This window comes from Agelaius tricolor, unplaced genomic scaffold, assembly GCF_023055355.1.
Source record: "Agelaius tricolor isolate 1412-34295 unplaced genomic scaffold, bAgeTri1.0.p SCAF_12, whole genome shotgun sequence".
In the NCBI taxonomy this organism is placed as follows: domain Eukaryota; kingdom Metazoa; phylum Chordata; class Aves; order Passeriformes; family Icteridae; genus Agelaius; species Agelaius tricolor.
Window position 1 is genome coordinate 17890403 of NW_027269272.1, and position 18097 is coordinate 17908499.

The 18097-nt window shown below is 52.0% G+C and overlaps 1 protein-coding gene across 2 annotated transcripts; it reads left to right on the plus strand.

The window, feature by feature from the left end:
• Window positions 1-1634: 1634 nt before the first annotated feature.
• PSMD2 (proteasome 26S subunit ubiquitin receptor, non-ATPase 2) lies at window positions 1635-8943 on the plus strand. 2 transcript variants are annotated; one of them, XM_071437924.1, is made up of 21 exons: window positions 1635-1824; window positions 2584-2640; window positions 3004-3168; window positions 3416-3537; window positions 3895-4119; window positions 4222-4380; window positions 4651-4795; window positions 4985-5045; window positions 5307-5453; window positions 5624-5730; window positions 6113-6240; window positions 6320-6407; window positions 6748-6910; window positions 6993-7094; window positions 7184-7329; window positions 7498-7581; window positions 7714-7882; window positions 7980-8074; window positions 8242-8368; window positions 8456-8574; window positions 8657-8943. In XM_071437924.1, exons 1-21 carry the CDS (start codon window positions 1690-1692, stop codon window positions 8837-8839), a joined length of 2727 nt encoding a protein of 908 aa, XP_071294025.1. In that variant the 5' UTR covers window positions 1635-1689; the 3' UTR covers window positions 8840-8943. The 2 variants fall into 2 exon arrangements, with proteins under 2 accessions (XP_071294025.1, XP_071294026.1); XM_071437925.1 differs by lacking the exon at window positions 1635-1824 and adding an exon at window positions 1961-2122.
• The last annotated feature ends 9154 nt before the right edge of the window (window positions 8944-18097 follow it).

The window sequence follows — 18097 nt, forward strand, 5'->3', positions numbered from 1 at the left end:
GCGCGGACCGCAGGCACCGGGCGGGGGCGACGGGGGCCGCCGGCCCGGGCGGGGCTGGAGCGGGGACCCCGGTGCCCAGCCCAGTGGCACCGCTCAGTTCCGCTCGGCCTGGCCGCCCAGCAGGGTGACCGCCGTGCGCACGGGAGGAGCTCGGCACCGGTATCTGCACTGCCGCTTGCACCCCCTGAGAGCCGCAAAGGCACCGAGACGGTGAGCCGCAAAGGCACCCGCAGCCTCCCTCACCGGCACCGGCACCGGCACCGGACCAGTGCCCTCACCGGCACGGGCAGCAGAACCTGAGCTCACATCCGGCTGCCCGCAGCGGGCCCCGGCACACGCACACGGGGACACAAGGACCGGCTCCTGTCTTCAGCGCTCAGGGGGCACAGCAGCGCCGCACGGTACCGGTCACCGGCAGCGGCCGGTAATGGTGCACAGCGGCAGCAGCACGCCGTGCTCCGGCACGCGGGCACACGCCCGCGCAGCACCCGCACAGGCGGATGGATGCACACACGCACACCGACACCCCGTCCCCGGTACCCAAAGGACGGCACCCCGATGGCACCTTAGGCCCGTGCCACAGCACGCGCACCAGGGGCGCACAGCCGTGCTCAGAGCCTTGGCAGTGAGCAAGGAGAAGGCCGGGGCTGTGCCCAACTTCACATCCTGCCTCGATAGTTCCCAGCGCTGTGTGACCGCCTGTGTGACAGGGCGTCCCCGCAGGTCACCCGCCCGGTGCCCGGGGTGCTGCTGTTCCGGGGGTGGAAGCGCTCCCCGGGGTGCCAGGGGGACAGGGTGAAGGCAGCGCCACCTGGCCCAGCTGCGGAGCCGGGGACACAGCACGGAGGGTGTGTGTGAACACAGGGACTGGGGCACCAGGCTGCCCACGGGTGTCTGTGACGTGGGGGTCGCCGCAAGCCTGCCAGCAATGCTGCTTCACTCGCCCAGCTCGGGTGGCAGCGTTGCCCCTGCCAGGGTGGTGGAGCCCCGTGTCCCCAGCTGCCAGTGCAGCAGCCGGTGTCAGCGTCAGTGCCGGTGCCACTGTTGGTGCCAGTGCTGGTCAATACTGGTGTGTCACTGTCGGTACCGGCGTCAGGGTCAGTGCTGGTGCCAGTGCCGGTGTCGGCGTCGGCATCAGTGTCGATGCCCGTGTCAGTGTCCGTGTCAGTATCGGTGTCGGTGTCATTGTCAATGTCGGTACTGGTTTCAGCGTCAGTGCCGGTGTCCTTGTCGGTGCTGGTACCGGTTTCAGTGTCAGTGTCGGTGCCGGTTTCAGTTTCGGTGCTGGTGTCAGTGTCGGTTTCAGTGTCGGCGCCGGTACCGGTTTCAGTGTCAGTGCCGGTACTGGTGCCGGTACCGGTTTCAGTGTCAGTGTCGGTGTCGGTAGCGGTTTCAGTGTCGGTGCCGGTACTGGTTTCAGTGTCAGTGTCGGTACCTGTTTCAGTGTCGGCGTCGGTACCGGTTTCAGTGTCAGTGTCGGTACCGGTTTCAGTGTCAGTGCCGGTGTCAGTGTCGGTACCGGTTTCAGTGTCGGTGCCGGTACTGGTGCCGGTACCGGTTTCACTGTCGGTGTCGGTGCCGGCGTCCCCGCACGTGGGGCCGCCCCGCCCTTGGCCCCGCCCCCGGCGCGCGGCGGTGCCGTCACGGCGTTGCGCAGGCGCGGTGCGGCGGAAGCGCGGCCGGGTGAACATGGACGCGGGCGGTGGCGGCGGACAGAGCCGGGTGCAGGGCGGCCCCGGGGCGGGCGGCGACGAGAAACCCACGCCGCCTTGGGGCCGGGACCGCCGGGACCCGCCCTCCGGGCCCGAGAAGGAGCAGGAGCTGGTGAGTGCCGCTGCGCCGCGGGCCGCAGCTGAGTCACGGCCCGTTCGGGCCCGCGTCACCGGCGGGGCAGGACGTCATGCCGCGTCACGGGGCTGGCCGGCATCCCTCCGGGAACGGGACGTCATCCCGCGTCACGGCGGCGGCCAGCATCCCTCCGGGGACTCCCTCCAGCGCGGGCATGTGACGGCAGCGAGGGGTTCCCCCCGGCGGGGCCCCGGCACGTCATGGGGTGCCCGCGTGACGCCATTGAGGGCTCCCATTCCTGGGCGGGGGGCTCGGCGGCCTCAGAGGAGCGTTGGTGAGGGAAGCCGTGATGTAACCAGGGGGTGTGTGTGTGACACTATGGAGGCACTATGGAGGGATCCCCGCTTTGCCCAGCATGGCAGTGACCTTGGCTCTGGGGGTCCCCGTGGGCTGGGGGACACAGTCTGTGGGTGAAGGGGCTGCTGTCAGTGGGGTGCCCCCGCTGGGCTGTGACCTGACGTGCTCCTCTCTGTGGGGTGGTTTTCATACAGCACAGAGTAATAGGGGAGGTGCATCTCACACCCCAGGAATGGGTGGTTTCTTAGAAGAGGTATCCTCAGTAATGTGAGCATTGCTTCAGCCTGACAGCACTGGGGCAGGGTGGTGCCCTGAGCAACGAGTGCATCACTTTGTCCTGGTACCCCTGTGGCTTGGGGTGACATCCCTGCCTCTGTCACACTGAGACTTCCTGTGCTCTGCACCCTTAACTCTGCTTTCTCCTGTGCATTTCGGCAGTCTGAGGAGGACAAGCAGCTGCAGGATGAGCTGGAGATGTTGGTGGAGCGCCTGGGGGTGAGTCTGTGCTGTGTCCCTCAGCAAGACGTCCTGGTCAGGATTTGACTCTGTCTCTTGCTTATGGCTGTTCCTCGTGTGGTGGAAATGGGGGATTTTACCTTGAGTGGGGTGGGCCCCTGCTTGCCTGCTGTGATCTGTCCCCCAGCCTTGTTGCCTGTCTGACCTGTGCCCAAGGGACCTCTGTGTCCCTGATGTGAGAGAAGCTTTCTACCCTGCTGTGCCCTCCTTCTCCAGCTCTTGGGCTGAAGGAGGCAGCCCAGGGTGGGGGACTGTTCTGCTAAGAGCCATGGCTGTGTTTGGGGAGGGCTGGTGAGGTGGTGGCTCAGGAACCAGCCCCTGACAGGCAGCTTCCCTCTGCAGGAGAAAGACACGTCACTTTACCGCCCAGCCCTGGAGGAGCTGCGGAGGCAGATCCGCTCTTCCACCACCTCCATGACCTCCGTTCCCAAACCCCTCAAGTTCCTACGGCCCCATTATGGCAAGCTGAAGGAGATCTATGAGAACATGGCTCCAGGAGAGAACAAGGTAGAAACTCTTGGCTCCACCATCCCATGTGACTGAGGGGACAGTGCTGGGGCAGGCAATCACAGAGCCCTCTGGACCCTGGGATCTTACAGCACTCTCTGTGACTTGCTCCAGAGGATTATAACTTGTCAGGACGGTACTTTTGCCACCTGTGGTGGTTTGCAGGCACAGGGAGGGTGTTGTGTCCCTGGCTGCCCCTGGTTCTCTGTGCCTGGCCTGTGTCTGGAGCTCTGCACTCTTTCTGCAGCGCTTTGCAGCAGACATCATTTCTGTCCTGGCCATGACCATGAGTGGGGAGCGTGAGTGTCTCAAGTACCGGCTGGTGGGCTCCCAAGAGGAGCTGGCATCCTGGGGGCATGAATATGTCAGGTAAGCCTGCGGGAGACCAGAGGGGATGGATAAGGGCTCAGGGGAATTTCCTGGAGTGCTTTAGCTCTGGCCTGACTGGGATGTGTCTTGACTAGCTGGTCATGTGTTCAGCTGCTGCTATCACACCTGCACATGTGTCACTTCATGCTCTATTCATGATAGTTTTCTGGCTGCAGAAGTCTTGCTGCTGTGGCCTCTGAAATCTCTGGTCTTAACCCCGTTTCTCCTATAAGGTCTGCAGAATGCAGAACCTCCGTAAACAGCACACAGCCCTGGCTAACTGGGAGCAGCTGCTCCCTGTTCACATGGCTCAGCGAAACTGATTTTTGTAGTGGTGATGTCCCTTTGTTTCTGCAGGCACTTGGCAGGAGAGGTGGCCAAGGAGTGGCAGGAGATTGATGAAGCTGACAAGGCTCAGAGGGACACGCTCCTCACCCTGGTCAAGGAGATCGTCCCCTACAACATGGCCCACAACGCAGAGCACGAGGCCTGTGACCTGCTCATGGAGATAGAGCAGATGGACATGCTGGAGAAGTACATCGATGACAATGCCTACTCCAAAGTGTGCCTCTACCTGACTAGGTGAGGGGGCTTGGCAGGCTGAGGTGCTGGCTGGGGCCTGATCGCTGTGGGGCCAAGGTTGCCTGATCTGGTTGTCACCCTCATGTCTGTCTCCTCCTTAAGCTGTGTGAGCTACGTCCCAGAGCCCGAGAACTCGGCTCTCTTGCGCTGTGCCCTGGGCATCTTCCGCAAATTCAATCGCTACCCTGAAGCCCTGCGCCTGGCTCTGATGCTCAATGATGTGGAGCTGGTGGAAGACATCTTCACTTCCTGCAAAGATGTGTAAGCAGAGATGTTCCCTGCCCTCTGCAGCCTTTGCTCATCCTGGTGGGGCAAGGCTCCCCATCTGGGCAGAGATAGGTTGGATCTGTCACTGTTAGAGGTGTCTGAGGGTTTGGATTGAGACTCCTGTCCCTGAAATGAGGATGGGCAGGAGTGGGTCATGTCTGTATGCCCTGGGCAGGGCAGGTTGGCTCACTGCTTGGTGAACCTGTGTTTGTCCTGGGACTTGCTGGGTTCTGGGCACTCAGGAAACCGCTCCCCTCTGCACAGAGTTGTCCAGAAGCAGATGGCCTTTATGCTGGGTCGCCATGGGGTCTTCCTGGAGCTGAACGAGGATGTGGAAGAGTACGAGGACTTAACAGAGATCATGTCCAATGTCCAGCTCAACAGCAATTTCCTGGCCTTAGCCAGAGAGGTGAGCATCTCAGCTGGGTAAAGCACCCTGGGCTACCTCCAGCTGTGGCTGCCCTGGCTGCCAGGCTCTGTGGCAAGATTTGAGAAGAAATCCATCATCCCTATGATTTGGGCCAGACACCTCCTGGAGAGGTTGCCATTGTAGGATGTGCTGGCCAGGAGGTAACCCCCTTCTCCCTTGTCTTTGCAGCTGGACATCATGGAGCCTAAAGTGCCAGATGATATTTACAAAACCCACCTGGAGAATAACCGTAAGAGCTTGTGTTATGGCTTTTATGGTCCCTGCCTGTGTGGAGTTCTTGAGGCTGCCAAGCACTTCTGAGCCTGTGTGGTCAGATGTGTATCTGAGGTGGGCAGATGGCCTGCCCATGGTCTCTGGCCTGTGCATTTGGGTTTCTCCTTCCTGCTGGTGATGAGACAGGTCCTCATACCCCTATAGTGTGGGATGGCTGCATGTTGAGGGCTGGCAGGGCTTCTGTTGTTGCTTTCCTCATCGTGTCATTGTTCCGCAGGGTTTGGGGGAAGTGGTTCCCAAGTGGACTCAGCCCGGATGAATTTGGCCTCGTCCTTTGTGAACGGCTTTGTGAATGCTGCCTTTGGACAGGACAAGCTGCTGACAGATGATGGCAATAAATGGTTGTACAAGAACAAGGATCATGGTGAGTTAGTTGGCTGGGCAGGGCTGGAGGTGCCTCTAGGCTTGGGGTTACCACCCTGTCCGTTTTGGGGTAGGGGTGCCTGAGCTGGCCTATGTCCCTGGCTACTGCAAGCCCCAGACTGGGCACATCATTTGAGGCCTGATGAGGGCCTTTCTTCCCTGCAACCACAGGGATGCTGAGTGCTGCAGCCTCGCTGGGCACAATCCTGCTGTGGGACGTGGACGGGGGGCTCACACAGATCGACAAGTACCTGTACTCCTCAGAGGATTACATCAAGGTCAGTGACAGATCCTGGCTCTGTGTCTGCGTGGGGCCATGAGCTGAGTGTGCAGCTGGCTGAGGAATGGTCCTTGCTTTGGTCCCCTGTGCAGCTCAGCTCCTGCACAGAGAAGGGTTGGATGCCCTGTGTCCCAGGCTTTTGAGCAGCTCACAGTGAGGTGCTGGTCTCTTGGGGACTGCCTGAAGCACCTGTGGGGCTCTCCTTGTCACAGAGCTATGAGCTTTGGATATCTCAGTTTGATCCAGAGTGGTATTGCCCACTTCATACCAACTTGCCCGTCCTGGGGAGTGGGTGTGATGTGTGAGGTGACATCAGTCACTGGCTGGCAGGGAGTTTTGTGTGTTGGTGGCTAGTGTGTGATGGTGCTTCTGCCTTGCAGTCTGGAGCCCTCCTGGCCTGTGGCATCGTCAACTCAGGAGTGAAAAATGAGTGTGACCCTGCCCTGGCCCTCCTGTCTGACTATGTCCTCCACAACAGCAACACCATGAGGATTGGAGCCATTTTTGGGTAAGGGCCTGGCCCCAGCCTCCCTGTGCTGCACAGGGTGGTGCAGCTCCTCCCTCACACCCCCCTGGACTCTCTGCAGGCTGGGACTGGCTTATGCAGGCTCCAACCGCGAGGATGTCCTGACTTTGCTGCTGCCTGTGATGGGAGACTCCAAGTCCAGCATGGAGGTAGGGCATGAGGCAGGGTTTGCCTGTGATTCCTGCTTCCCCATCCAGTGCCCCAGAGCTCCTGGGAATACAGGCACTGACTGCAGCCATCTTGAGCTCCAAGAGCAAGGCCACATGTCCCTGCTCAGCACTGTGCTGTGCCAGAAGAGCATGGCCCTATTTTCCTTAGCTGAGCTGCTGCCACAATGGCATTGCAGTGGATTTAGGAGGGTAGGAAACCATCAGGTCTTCCAGTAGCCTAGATTTTCATAGGAAGTGGAGACCAAGGGTACCTAGTGCTATAGGCCAGCTTACTTTGAGCTGTCCCTGTGTATGACATGGCTCTTTCCTCCATCCCTAGGTGGCTGGTGTGACTGCCCTGGCCTGTGGGATGATATCAGTGGGCTCTTGCAATGGGGATGTCACCTCAACTATCCTCCAGACCATCATGGAGAAATCAGAGACAGAACTGAAGGACACCTATGCCCGGTGGCTGCCACTTGGCCTGGGCTTGAACCACTTGGGTAAGGCTGGGCAGTGCCAGTGGCTCATGGGGTGGGAGCATCCCTTCATGCTGTCCTTTAACCACTATGCCTTCCTTGACAGGGAAGGGAGAGGCAATTGAGGCCATCTTGGCAGCGCTGGAGGTGGTGTCGGAGCCGTTCCGCAGCTTTGCCAACACGCTGGTGGATATCTGTGCTTATGCGGGTGAGTTGGGCTGTGGTTGAGGTGAGGGGAGGCAGGAGTAGGTCCAGGGTCCTCTGCCTGCTGATCCTGGCCCTCCACTTTCTGCCCAGGCTCAGGGAATGTCTTGAAGGTGCAACAGCTCCTGCACATCTGCAGTGAGCATTTTGACTCCAAGGAGAAAGAGGAGGACAAGGACAAAAAGGACAAGAAAGAGAAGGAGAAGAAAGAGAGCTCAGCTGACATGGGTGCTCACCAGGTGGGGAAATATGGGCTGGGGTTTGTGTTCCTGGAGCAGGAACTGGCTTTGGAAGGGTTCCTAAGGCCCTTCCCCCTAGGCCTCGGGTGGGCACAGAGGCTTAAGAACTTGGGTGTTGGGCTGGGTGCTCCCTGCCCAGTGCTCAGGGCCTGTGTCCCCCCCCTGCAGGGCGTGGCGGTGCTGGGGATCGCGCTCATTGCCATGGGCGAGGAGATCGGGGCGGAGATGGGCCTGCGCACGTTCGGCCACCTGGTGAGTGTCACCAGGGGGACAGCACAGAGCTGGGAAGGGACCTCAGAGTAGAAACTGGGTATTGCCTCACATCTCAGTAGACCTTGCTGCGCTTGGTGGTCTGAGTCTAACACCCACCTCCCCTCTGTGCAGCTGCGGTACGGGGAGCCCACCCTTCGCCGTGCCGTGCCCCTGGCATTGGCTCTTATCTCAGTCTCCAACCCCCGGCTCAACATCCTCGATACCCTCAGCAAGTTCTCCCATGATGCTGACCCCGAGGTCTCCTACAACTCCATCTTTGCCATGGGCATGGTGGGCAGTGGTAAGCCTGGGGATGGCCTGGTTTGGGATTTGTTTGGGGGGAAAGGTGAGAGACCCGTGCCTTGTACACTACTCTGCCTGTGCCTCCTTGTCCCCAGGTACCAACAACGCCCGGCTGGCAGCAATGCTGCGGCAGCTGGCCCAGTACCATGCCAAAGACCCCAACAACCTCTTCATGGTGCGGTTGGCCCAGGTGATGATACTGTGCTCACTGCTTGTGTGTGGAAGGGGAAGTTTGGGGTCCCTGCCCTGGGTGTGGGAGGAGAGTGGTGTCTTGGGGGTGTCACCCTCTCCTGAGGGTGGGGCTGGGAGTCCCAGGTTCCTCCATCACTCTTTCATGTACTTTCTCTGCCACACCAGGGCCTGACTCATCTGGGCAAGGGGACACTCACCCTATGCCCATACCACAGCGATCGCCAGCTCATGAGCCAGGTGGCTGTGGCTGGACTGCTGACCGTCCTCGTGTCCTTCCTGGATGTGCGCAACAGTGAGTGCTGCTGGCTCTGTCCCCCCAGTTCTCTCTGCCCTGCAGCATGGGCATTGCTCAGTCTCTTTATTTCTGTCTTCCCTCCAGTTATCCTGGGCAAGTCCCACTACATTCTCTATGGCCTTGTTGCTGCCATGCAGCCCCGCATGCTGGTCACCTTCGATGAGGAGCTGCGGCCTCTGCCCGTGTCGGTTCGGGTAGGACAGGTAAGGGACAGCCAGGGCTGGGGAGGAGCTGTGCTGATGTCCCTCTGTGTCCCTGGCATTGATCTCACTCTCTCTCTCTCAGGCTGTGGATGTGGTGGGCCAGGCAGGGAAGCCCAAAACCATCACTGGCTTCCAGACTCACACAACGCCAGTGCTGCTGGCACACGGAGAGCGGGCAGAGCTGGCCACAGAGGAGCACGTGCCTGTGACGCCCATCCTGGAGGGATTTGTTATCCTACGCAAGAACCCCAACTACGACGTTTGAGCCAAGGGGAAGCTGGGGGGTGGGTAGGTGGTTTGGGAGGGGAGGGGAAAACCCTAGTTTGTTTTTGTTACTGAGAGTCAAGGAAATAAACTATGTGGAGACTAGTGCTGCCCTCTTCTCCTTGCCTGGGAGCGTGGGCTGGGCTCTTAGCCCTTGCTCCTCCTCCCTACTTCCCCGACACACCACAACTCCTCAGCCAGTGCCCAAGGCTACCCTGGTGACACCTTTAAATAGAAAAGGCAGAGGCTTCATTGCCTAGTCCCGTGATTCTTCTGCAGGGCTCGGGAGAGCAGCACACCCGGTGCGTCGGCCGGTTGGTGACTGGGGCTCAGCATACTCAGAGTGGATTGCCTAAAGCGCAGAAACAGGAACAGATGCTTAGAGTTGCACCAGAAAGTGAGACTGGAGCAATAACAACTGCTTCTGTACACTACTCAATGCTCACCTTGCCCGCTGATATCCAGCTTTACCTCCTAAAAAGAAAAAAAACAGAGCTGTAACAGAGTCACACTTTACACTCCCCCTGCAGAGACAGTGACTGACCTGCTCGGGGGAACCTCCTCACCCGGGATGGGTGGATGGATTATGCCCTGGATTTTATCCTTCTGCATCTGAAAGAAAGTGAGGACAAAAGTCAGAGGGCTGCAGGATAACCTCACAGCTCCAAACATCTTGTGTCTATCTAGGAATATCATCTGGAGTCTGGCAACACCCCACAAACTGCAAGTCCCTGGGACTTGTCCTATTGCAGCAGCCTCTGTGGCAGGGCAGAGCAGCTCCGGCACAAATATGTGCAGACACCCATGACACACAACCTGACAAATGGGGGGATGTTAAACACAACACATTATGCTTGTGGTGAGGGCCTTGAGGGGAAAAGGCAAAAGGGCCCCCAAAGACGCACTAGGTAACACGGTACACTGGACAACACAACATGGACTGGAACTGTTCTGTGCTGCCCGCCTGAAAGCTGCCATCAAAAGTAGAGCCTCTCCCTTTAGCTGTCCTAAGAGACCCCTTGGGGAAGATTATTTTTCCTTCTGCTAATTTTTAAATCTGTCCCAGAAACTGCCAACCCACTACTCTCCCATTGTCCCATCTCCAGGCCGTGGCCCTGACTTATCTTTTGGATGATCAGTGATGAGGATCCACATTGCACCTGAAATGAGTCTGCCTCAGAGGGCCCCGTGATTGCCCGGTACCCTCTCGGTCAGCTACAATAAAGAAAACCAAAACCAGAGTACAGAGTTATGTGGGCCAAATCCCAGCAAGTCAGCTACTTGCCCTCTCCGGAGTGTGCCTGGCTCCTTCAGGCTCCAGCTTCATCCTGATTCCAAGGCTGTGGCCATTATTATTATTAATTCCTAACTGGATACCTGCTCACCCTCCCTCTCCTAGTCACAATCCTCAACTCACCTGAAGCCTCAATCTCGAACATCATCTTTGACACTGGGCAGATCCCTCTTGTGACACGATGAATCTGCTGAAAAAAGTGGTGTAATTGACACAACCTAGAGTCTCTGGAAGCTGCACTCCTCCTAAAATAAAATACAAAACAAAGTAAGAACAAAACCAGAAATTACAAATGTACTTTACCACCCCTAAACACAAAACCCAAAACTGTGAACTTAAATACTCCCTATATTCCATGCTGTTTTCTTCACAGTATCTTCAAAGCCTCTGTTGCTTTAGATGCCCAGAAACACCTGTTGAAAACAAGCTGAGATAAGCTGAAAGAGCCTCTTCACTGAAATGAGAGGAGATCTCTTATCACAGCACATCCCAGAGAGGGAATGAAGGCCCTGAGCAAAGGCTGGGGTTAATACACCCCTGATGGTGCCTGCCTCTCGTTCCCATGGCACCCAGGAAAAGGGAGGGGGCTGATCCCACCGGGTATAAAAGCCCTCAGAGCAGCTGCAGCAGTTTGGCTCCTCTGACTCATTCAAGGGGAGTAAAGGGCTTGTTGTAAAAGAAAACTCTTCAGAAAAATAACAGTGCTTTCTTTTTTGCAACAACTACTTGGAGTAAAAGGGCAGAAAACTGGTAAGAAATAAAACTTTCTGTTTAGGCAGCATAACTAGATAAATTGGGTAATTTGCTGTTACCTTACATAATTATTCCTTAGTGGCTACTAAGTAGTACTTTGCGTGTGACTGAGCTGGGTGGAGAAGAATGCTAATGATATGAATAGTCTAAGTCTCCTTGGGACCTCTAATTAGGCCTATCTACATTATAAGTAAAAATAAGAAAAATAAAAGCTTCCTAGGCAGTGTATGGGTTAAGTGCATGCCAGGCTCACCCTGCTCTGAGATACTTGGTGCTACGGCACAGAAAGAAGGGCCCTGAAATGTAGTTTTAAACCCTTAAAATGCTGAAAAAGGCAGAGCTTCCTTCCAGTGAACCCCTTAAACAGAGGAAATGGGGCAGTTACCTCTACTGAAACTAATACAATGGCTAATAAATAGCTTCTGCCTTTTAATTTATTCTCCTTAAGTACTGTGAAAAGAGGGGTTTTCCTCATTTTAAATTTCTCCAGTAATGAAAAAAGAGGGATTTTTCCCTCAGTTCAAACTCTTATGGAGGGATAGCTGGGCTTCTCCCTCAATTTAGGCCTCAGGACAACAAAAAGGGGCTGGCTACCCTTAATTCAAACCCATAAGAAACATTGTCAATATTTTCCCCTTCTACTTAAACTGGAAAATAATAGAAAATGAGGACTCCCTGTCAATTAACACCCCTAACAGCATAGAAAAGGCAGGGATTCTTTCAACTGAGACCATTAAAATTGAAGGGGAAGCAGAGTCCCTCCCAGTTTGAACACAAAAATTAAAGGAAAAGGAAGCTTTTTCTCTTTTTTCTAAACCCTTTTTCTCCTAATAACCCCTCTCCCTTCTGGGAGTGCTGTGGAGGGTCTGGGGGCTCTGGGGAGGGACTGACACAGTAAAAGGGGAAAGTTGAAAGCCCTCTCCTGGAACCCCACATGCTGCCTGGCCTGCTCAGATGCTGCCCCTTGGCAAAAGGGGAAGACAAAATGCCAACTGTACCTCCTGAGTGGGGTAAAAATAATGAGGAGGGGAGTAAACACATAAATAATTATCGTAATTACATAATCAAAGGAATAAATGAGACAGCTTATCAAAGGTGAAATGCAAAAAAAAAAAAAAAGGTTTTTAAGGGACAGCTTTTAGAGGGGAAAGAAGAAACTTCAACTAAATAGATCAACAAACTTAAGAGAAATAGGAAAATGGTCCTAAGTAAGCAGAAGATCTGAAAATCTTTAAAGAGATGGGCACAGAGGAGGAATAGAGAGGTCATAAGCTCTAATTTTTTTGGGGGGACAAATACCATCTGGAGCCTGTGATAACTTTAAAAGTGGGTCCCCCAGAAGAAGAATTGGAATTTGTAATAGACACAGGGGCAGAGAGAACCTGCCTGTTAAATATTCAAAAAAGTTATAGTGTGAGCAAACATATAGTGAAAGTAACAGAGGCAAAAAGAGAAAGTTTTACATTTCTGGCCATTAAAGATGTAGTAATTGAGGGAAGAAACTAAAATTTGGATGGGAGATGTCTTATTGGTCCCAGGGGCAGGTAGCAATTTAATGAGAAGAGTCTTACAAGTGCAATTAAGAATAGGAGTTATATCAGAAAATGGGAAAATGACAGCTAGAGTTTTAAAATTAGGCCAAGAGGATGAAGAAAAAAAAAAAAACTACAAAGAAGTTTGGGCTGGAGAAGGAAATAGGGGAGGATTAAATATCGACCCCATAAGGGTTACAACTGAGAGAGAAGATTGTCCCATACGTGTACGTCAGTATCCTGTATCTTTAGAAGGACGGGAAGGTTTGAAGCCAGTAATAGAAGGACTAATAAAGGATGGGGCATTAGAACCTTGTGCGTCTCCTCATAATATCCCTATTCCCCCAGTAAAGTCTGATGGGAGTTATAGACTAGTACAAGATTTAAGGGAGGTTAATAAAAGAACTCAGACTCACTACCCAGTGCTAAAATATCTTAGACACTTAATAAATAAGTAGCTAGAAAACCAACCATGAGAAAATTGCAAGAATTTTATTCATTCTCCCTCCCTCTTCCAAGAGAGAGATCAGAAAATTACCTAGATTATTGAAATATTATAGATTGAGGGGTACGCACAAGTAGCAAAATTTGTGTATGAAAAAAATTGACAGAAGGAGATGATATAAAACAGACCAAAGAATATATTGTTAAATTAAAAGAGTTAGGTTAAAACTAGCCTAAGTACCAGCTTTAAAGGATTTTTCTAACCTTTGTTAGAAAAATCCTTTATCATTTATACATAAATACAGAAAATGGAGTAGCTCATAAAATTTTAATTCAAGATTAAGGAAGAGTAAAAAAATATCTAGTAGCTTATCTATCAAAGATGTTAGACTCAGTAAGCCACAGCTAGCCAGTAGATATTTAAGTTATAACAGCTACTGCAATCCTACTAAAAGAAAGTTGTAAGCTTACTTTTGGAAGTAAATTAGTTAGGTTCACCTCTACCGTCTGAGGTGTGTTGAATCAAAAAAAAAAAAAAAGACCAAAAAGACCAGGTAAGAAGAGAAGAAAGAGAGAAGTTGCAGTAGGGAGGTGGTTAGCAAACTCTGAGATGTTAAAATGTGAAGTGATGACATCTTGGTGCTAGAAGAGAGCAGAAGTGTGAATGCTGTGGTGCCGTGTACAGACCCGGTGGCGGCGGAAGCGGCGTGCCAGGGCACAGGGATGCCGGCTGTGGCTGGACAGCGGCAGGCAGCGGCTCGGAACCGGGACCGGGCTGCACCAGAGCTGCGGCCAAAAGCAGCGGGGGGGGGGGGGGGGGGTGGCGGCGGCGCGGAGTGATATCGCTGGTGCGGGAGTTGTAGCGGGCGGGCTGGGGGGTGCGGAGCTGCGGCCGTGGAGAGGAACGCCGGGACGTCCGTGGTTGCAGGAGGCGGCGAAGCCGCGCCGTCCAGCAGCTCTGAAGTGGGAGGATGCGGGGAGGAAGGGACGGCTCGGCCCGTCATGCAGCGGCGGCGGCGGGAGCGGGGAAGCGTCCACGGGCGGCGGCGGGGCGGCCTCGTCAGCGGGAGATGATCCCGGGGTGGCGGGAGGGGCGGCGTGGAGGCGGCGGGAGGTGCTGCGGGGAGGCCATGCACGGCTGGAGCGCGGCGTGCAGCCGCCGGGGGCCGGGGTGGCTGCTGGCCCGGCGGGCAGGGGCGGCGCTGGCGGGAGGCTGCGCTGGAGCCGCGGCAGGACCGGCAGAGGCTGCAGCCACCGGTGCGGACGCGGCGGCGCCGGCACGGGGTGGCTGGGCATAGGGGGCGCTGGGGACACGGCGCGGCCGCGGCAGAGGCGCGCGGCGGCGCGGCCGCGGCAGAGGCGCGCGGCGGCGCGGCCGCGGCAGAGGCGCGCGGCGGCGCGGCCGCGGCAGAGGCGCGCGGCGGCGCGGCCGCGGCAGAGGCGCGCGGCGGCGCGGCCGCGGCAGAGGCGCGCGGCGGCGCGGCCGCGGCAGAGGCGCGCGGCGGCGCGGCCGCGGCAGAGGCGCGCGGCGGCGCGGCCGCGGCAGAGGCGCGCGGCGGCGCGGCCGCGGCAGAGGCGCGCGGCGGCGCGGCCGCGGCAGAGGCGCGCGGCGGCGCGGCCGCGGCAGAGGCGCGCGGCGGCGCGGCCGCGGCAGAGGCGCGCGGCGGCGCGGCCGCGGCAGAGGCGCGCGGCGGCGCGGCCGCGGCAGAGGCGGCCGCGGCAGAGGCGCGCGGCGGCGCGGCCGCGGCAGAGGCGGCCGCGGCGGACGGGCGCGGCCGCGGCAGAGGCGCGCGGCCGCGGCGGACGGGCGCGGCCGCGGCAGAGGCGCGCGGCGGCGCGGCCGCGGCAGAGGCGCGCGGCGGCGCAGAGCCGGGAGCCGCAGGGAACTGCAAAGACGCAGCAGCGGCGGGACTTCGGCCACCACCGGGCCCGCTGTGTCGGCGTGGGGGGGGGGCAGGAGCGGCCGCACTCGCGGGTAGCGGGGGGGGGGAAGCGGCGGAATCAGCGGGGGCAGGAGGGGGAGGAGTCGCGGTGACGCCGGTGGGCGGGATTGAGGGGCGGGGCCCGCGGTAGCCGGGACAGCCCGGACCGACGCGATGACAAAGGCGGGGATGCCCGGAGCGGTGGGCGGCAGTTTTGCGACAGTCGCGCTTTACGGCACCTTTTGCGACAGTTATGTTTTACGGCACCTTTTACGACAGTCGCGCTTTACGGCACCTTTTACGACAGTTATGCTTTACGGCAGTTTTGCGACAGTCGCGCTTTACGGCACCTTTTACGACAGTCGCGCTTTACGGCACCTTTTACGACAGTTATACTTTACGGCACCTTTTACGACAGTCGCGCTTTATGGCAGTTTTGCGACAGTCGCGCTTTACGGCACCTTTTACGACAGTCGCGATTTACGGCACTTTTACGACAGTCGCGCTTTACGGCACCTTTTACGACAGTTATGCTTTACGGCAGTTTTACGACAGTCGCGCTTTACGGCACCTTTTACGACACTTATACTTTACGGCACCTTTTACGACAGTCGCGCTTTACGGCAGTTTTGCGACAGTCGCGCTTTACGGCACCTTTCACGACAGTCGCGCTTTACGGCACCTTTTGCGACAGTTATGTTTTACGGCACCTTTTACGACAGTCGCGCTTTACGGCACCTTTTACGACAGTCGCGCTTTACGGCAGTTTTGCGACAGTCGCGCTTTACGGCACCTTTCACGACAGTCGCGCTTTACGGCACCTTTTGCGACAGTTATGTTTTACGGCACCTTTTACGACAGTCGCGCTTTACGGCACCTTTTACGACAGTTATGCTTTACGGCAGTTTTGCGACAGTCGCGCTTTACGGCACCTTTTACGACAGTCGCGCTTTACGGCACCTTTTACGACAGCTATACTTTACGGCACCTTTTACGACAGTCGCGCTTTACGGCAGTTTTGCGACAGTCGCGCTTTACGGCAGTTTTACGACAGTCGCGCTTTACGGCACCTTTTACGACACTTATACTTTACGGCACCTTTTACGACAGTTATGCTTTACGGCAGTTTTGCGACAGTCGCGCTTTACGGCACCTTTTCGACAGTCGCGCTTTACGGCACCTTTTACGACAGTTATGCTTTACGGCACCTTTTACGACAGTTATACTTTACGGCACCTTTTACGACAGTCGCGCTTTACGGCACCTTTTACGACAGTCGCGCTTTACGGCAGTTTTGCGACAGTCGCGCTTTACGGCACCTTTTACGACAGTCGCGCTTTACGGCAGTTTTGCGACAGTCGCGCTTTACGGCACCTTTTACGACAGTCGCGCTTTACGGCACCTTTTACGACAGTTATGCTTTACGGCACCTTTTACGACACTCGCGCTTTACGGCACCTTTTACGACAGTTATGCTTTACGGCAGTTTTGCGACAGTCGCGCTTTACGGCACCTTTACGACCGTCGCGCTTTACGGCAGTTTTGCGACAGTCGCGCTTTACGGCACTAACTTTATGCAACCTTTATGGTACATTACAGCACTTTACGGTTTTTATTTAGTTTTTCATTTATTTTTAATTAATTTTATTTTTTAATTTTCTTTTTTTAAATTTTATTCTTAATTTTTCTATATTTAAAGCTTTTTATTTTTTTTTTAAATTTTATTTTTAATTTTATTTTTATTTTTTATTTTATTTTTATTTTTAATTTTTCTATTTTTGAGGCTTATTTAATTTTTTAATTTTTTAATTTGATTTTTATTTTTAATTTTTCTATTTTTGAGGCTTTTTATTTCATTTTTTAATTTTATAATTTGATTTTTATTTTTAATTTTTCTCTTTTTGAGGCTTTTTATTTCATTTTTTAATTTTATAATTTGATTTTTATTTTTAATTTTTCTCTTTTTGAGGCTTTTTATTTAATTTTTTAATTTTTTAATTCGATTTTTATTTTTAATTTTTCTATTTTTAAAGCTTTTTATTTTTTTATTTAGATTTTTATTTTCAATTTTTTTAATCTTTTTATTTTGATTTTCTAATTTTATTTTTCTTTCGAATTTTAATTTTAATTTTTCTATCTTTAAAACTTTTTATTTTGTTGTTTTCGATTTTTACTTTGAAGTTTTCTATTTTTAAAGCTTTTTTATTTTGTTTTTTTAATTTTTTTAATTTCATTTTTATTTTGAATTTTTCTATTTTTAATGCTTTTTATTTTATTTTTAATTTTATTTTTATTCTATTTTTAATTTTTTTAAGCTTTTTATTTTGTTTTTCTAAATTTTTTTAATTCGAATTTTAAATTTAATTTTTCTATTTTTGAGGCTTTTGATTTTATTTTTTAATTTTATTTTTTATTTTTATTTTTAATTTTTCTATTTTTAAAGCTTTTTAGTTTGTTTTTTTAATTTTATTTTTTGATCTTTATTTTTAGTTTTTCCTTTTTTAAAGATTTTAATTTTTTTAATCCGATTTTTATTTTTAATTTTTTGATTATTAAAGCTTTTGATATTATTTTTAATTTTATTTTTTATTTCATTTTTATTTTAAATTTTTCTATTTTTAAAGCTTTTTATTTTTTTTTAACTGATTTTTATTTTAAATTTTTTTAAGCTTTTTATTTTGATTTTCTAATTTTATTTTTTATTCGATTTTTATTTTTTATTTTTCTATTTTTAAAGCTTTTTATTTTGTTTTTTTTAAATTTTATTTTTTATTCGATTTTTTTTTTGAATTTTTTTATTTTTAAAGGTTTTTAGTTTGTTTTTTTAATTTTATTTTTTATTCGAATTTTAATTTTAATTGTTCTATCTTTAAAGCTTTTTATTGTATTTTTTCGATTTTTATTTTTAATTTTTCTATTTTTGAGGCTTTTTATTTTATGTTTTAATTTTTTAATTCAATTTTTATTTTTAATTTTTCGATTTCTAAAGCTTTTTATTTTATTTTTTAATTTTAATTTTTTATTTTTATTTTTATTTTTAATTTTTCGATTTTTAAAGCTTTTTATATGATTTTTAATTTTTTATTCGATTTTTATTTTAATTTTTTCCTATTTTTAAAGATTTTAAATTTTTTTAATTCAATTTTTATTTTGAATTTTTCTATTTTTCAAGCTTTTTATATTATTTTTATTTATATTTTTATTCGATTTTTATTTTTAGTTTTTTAAGCTTTTTATTTTGTTTTTCTAATTTTATTTTTATTCGAATTTTAATTTTAATTTTTGTATTTTTGAGGCTTTTTATTTTTTAATTT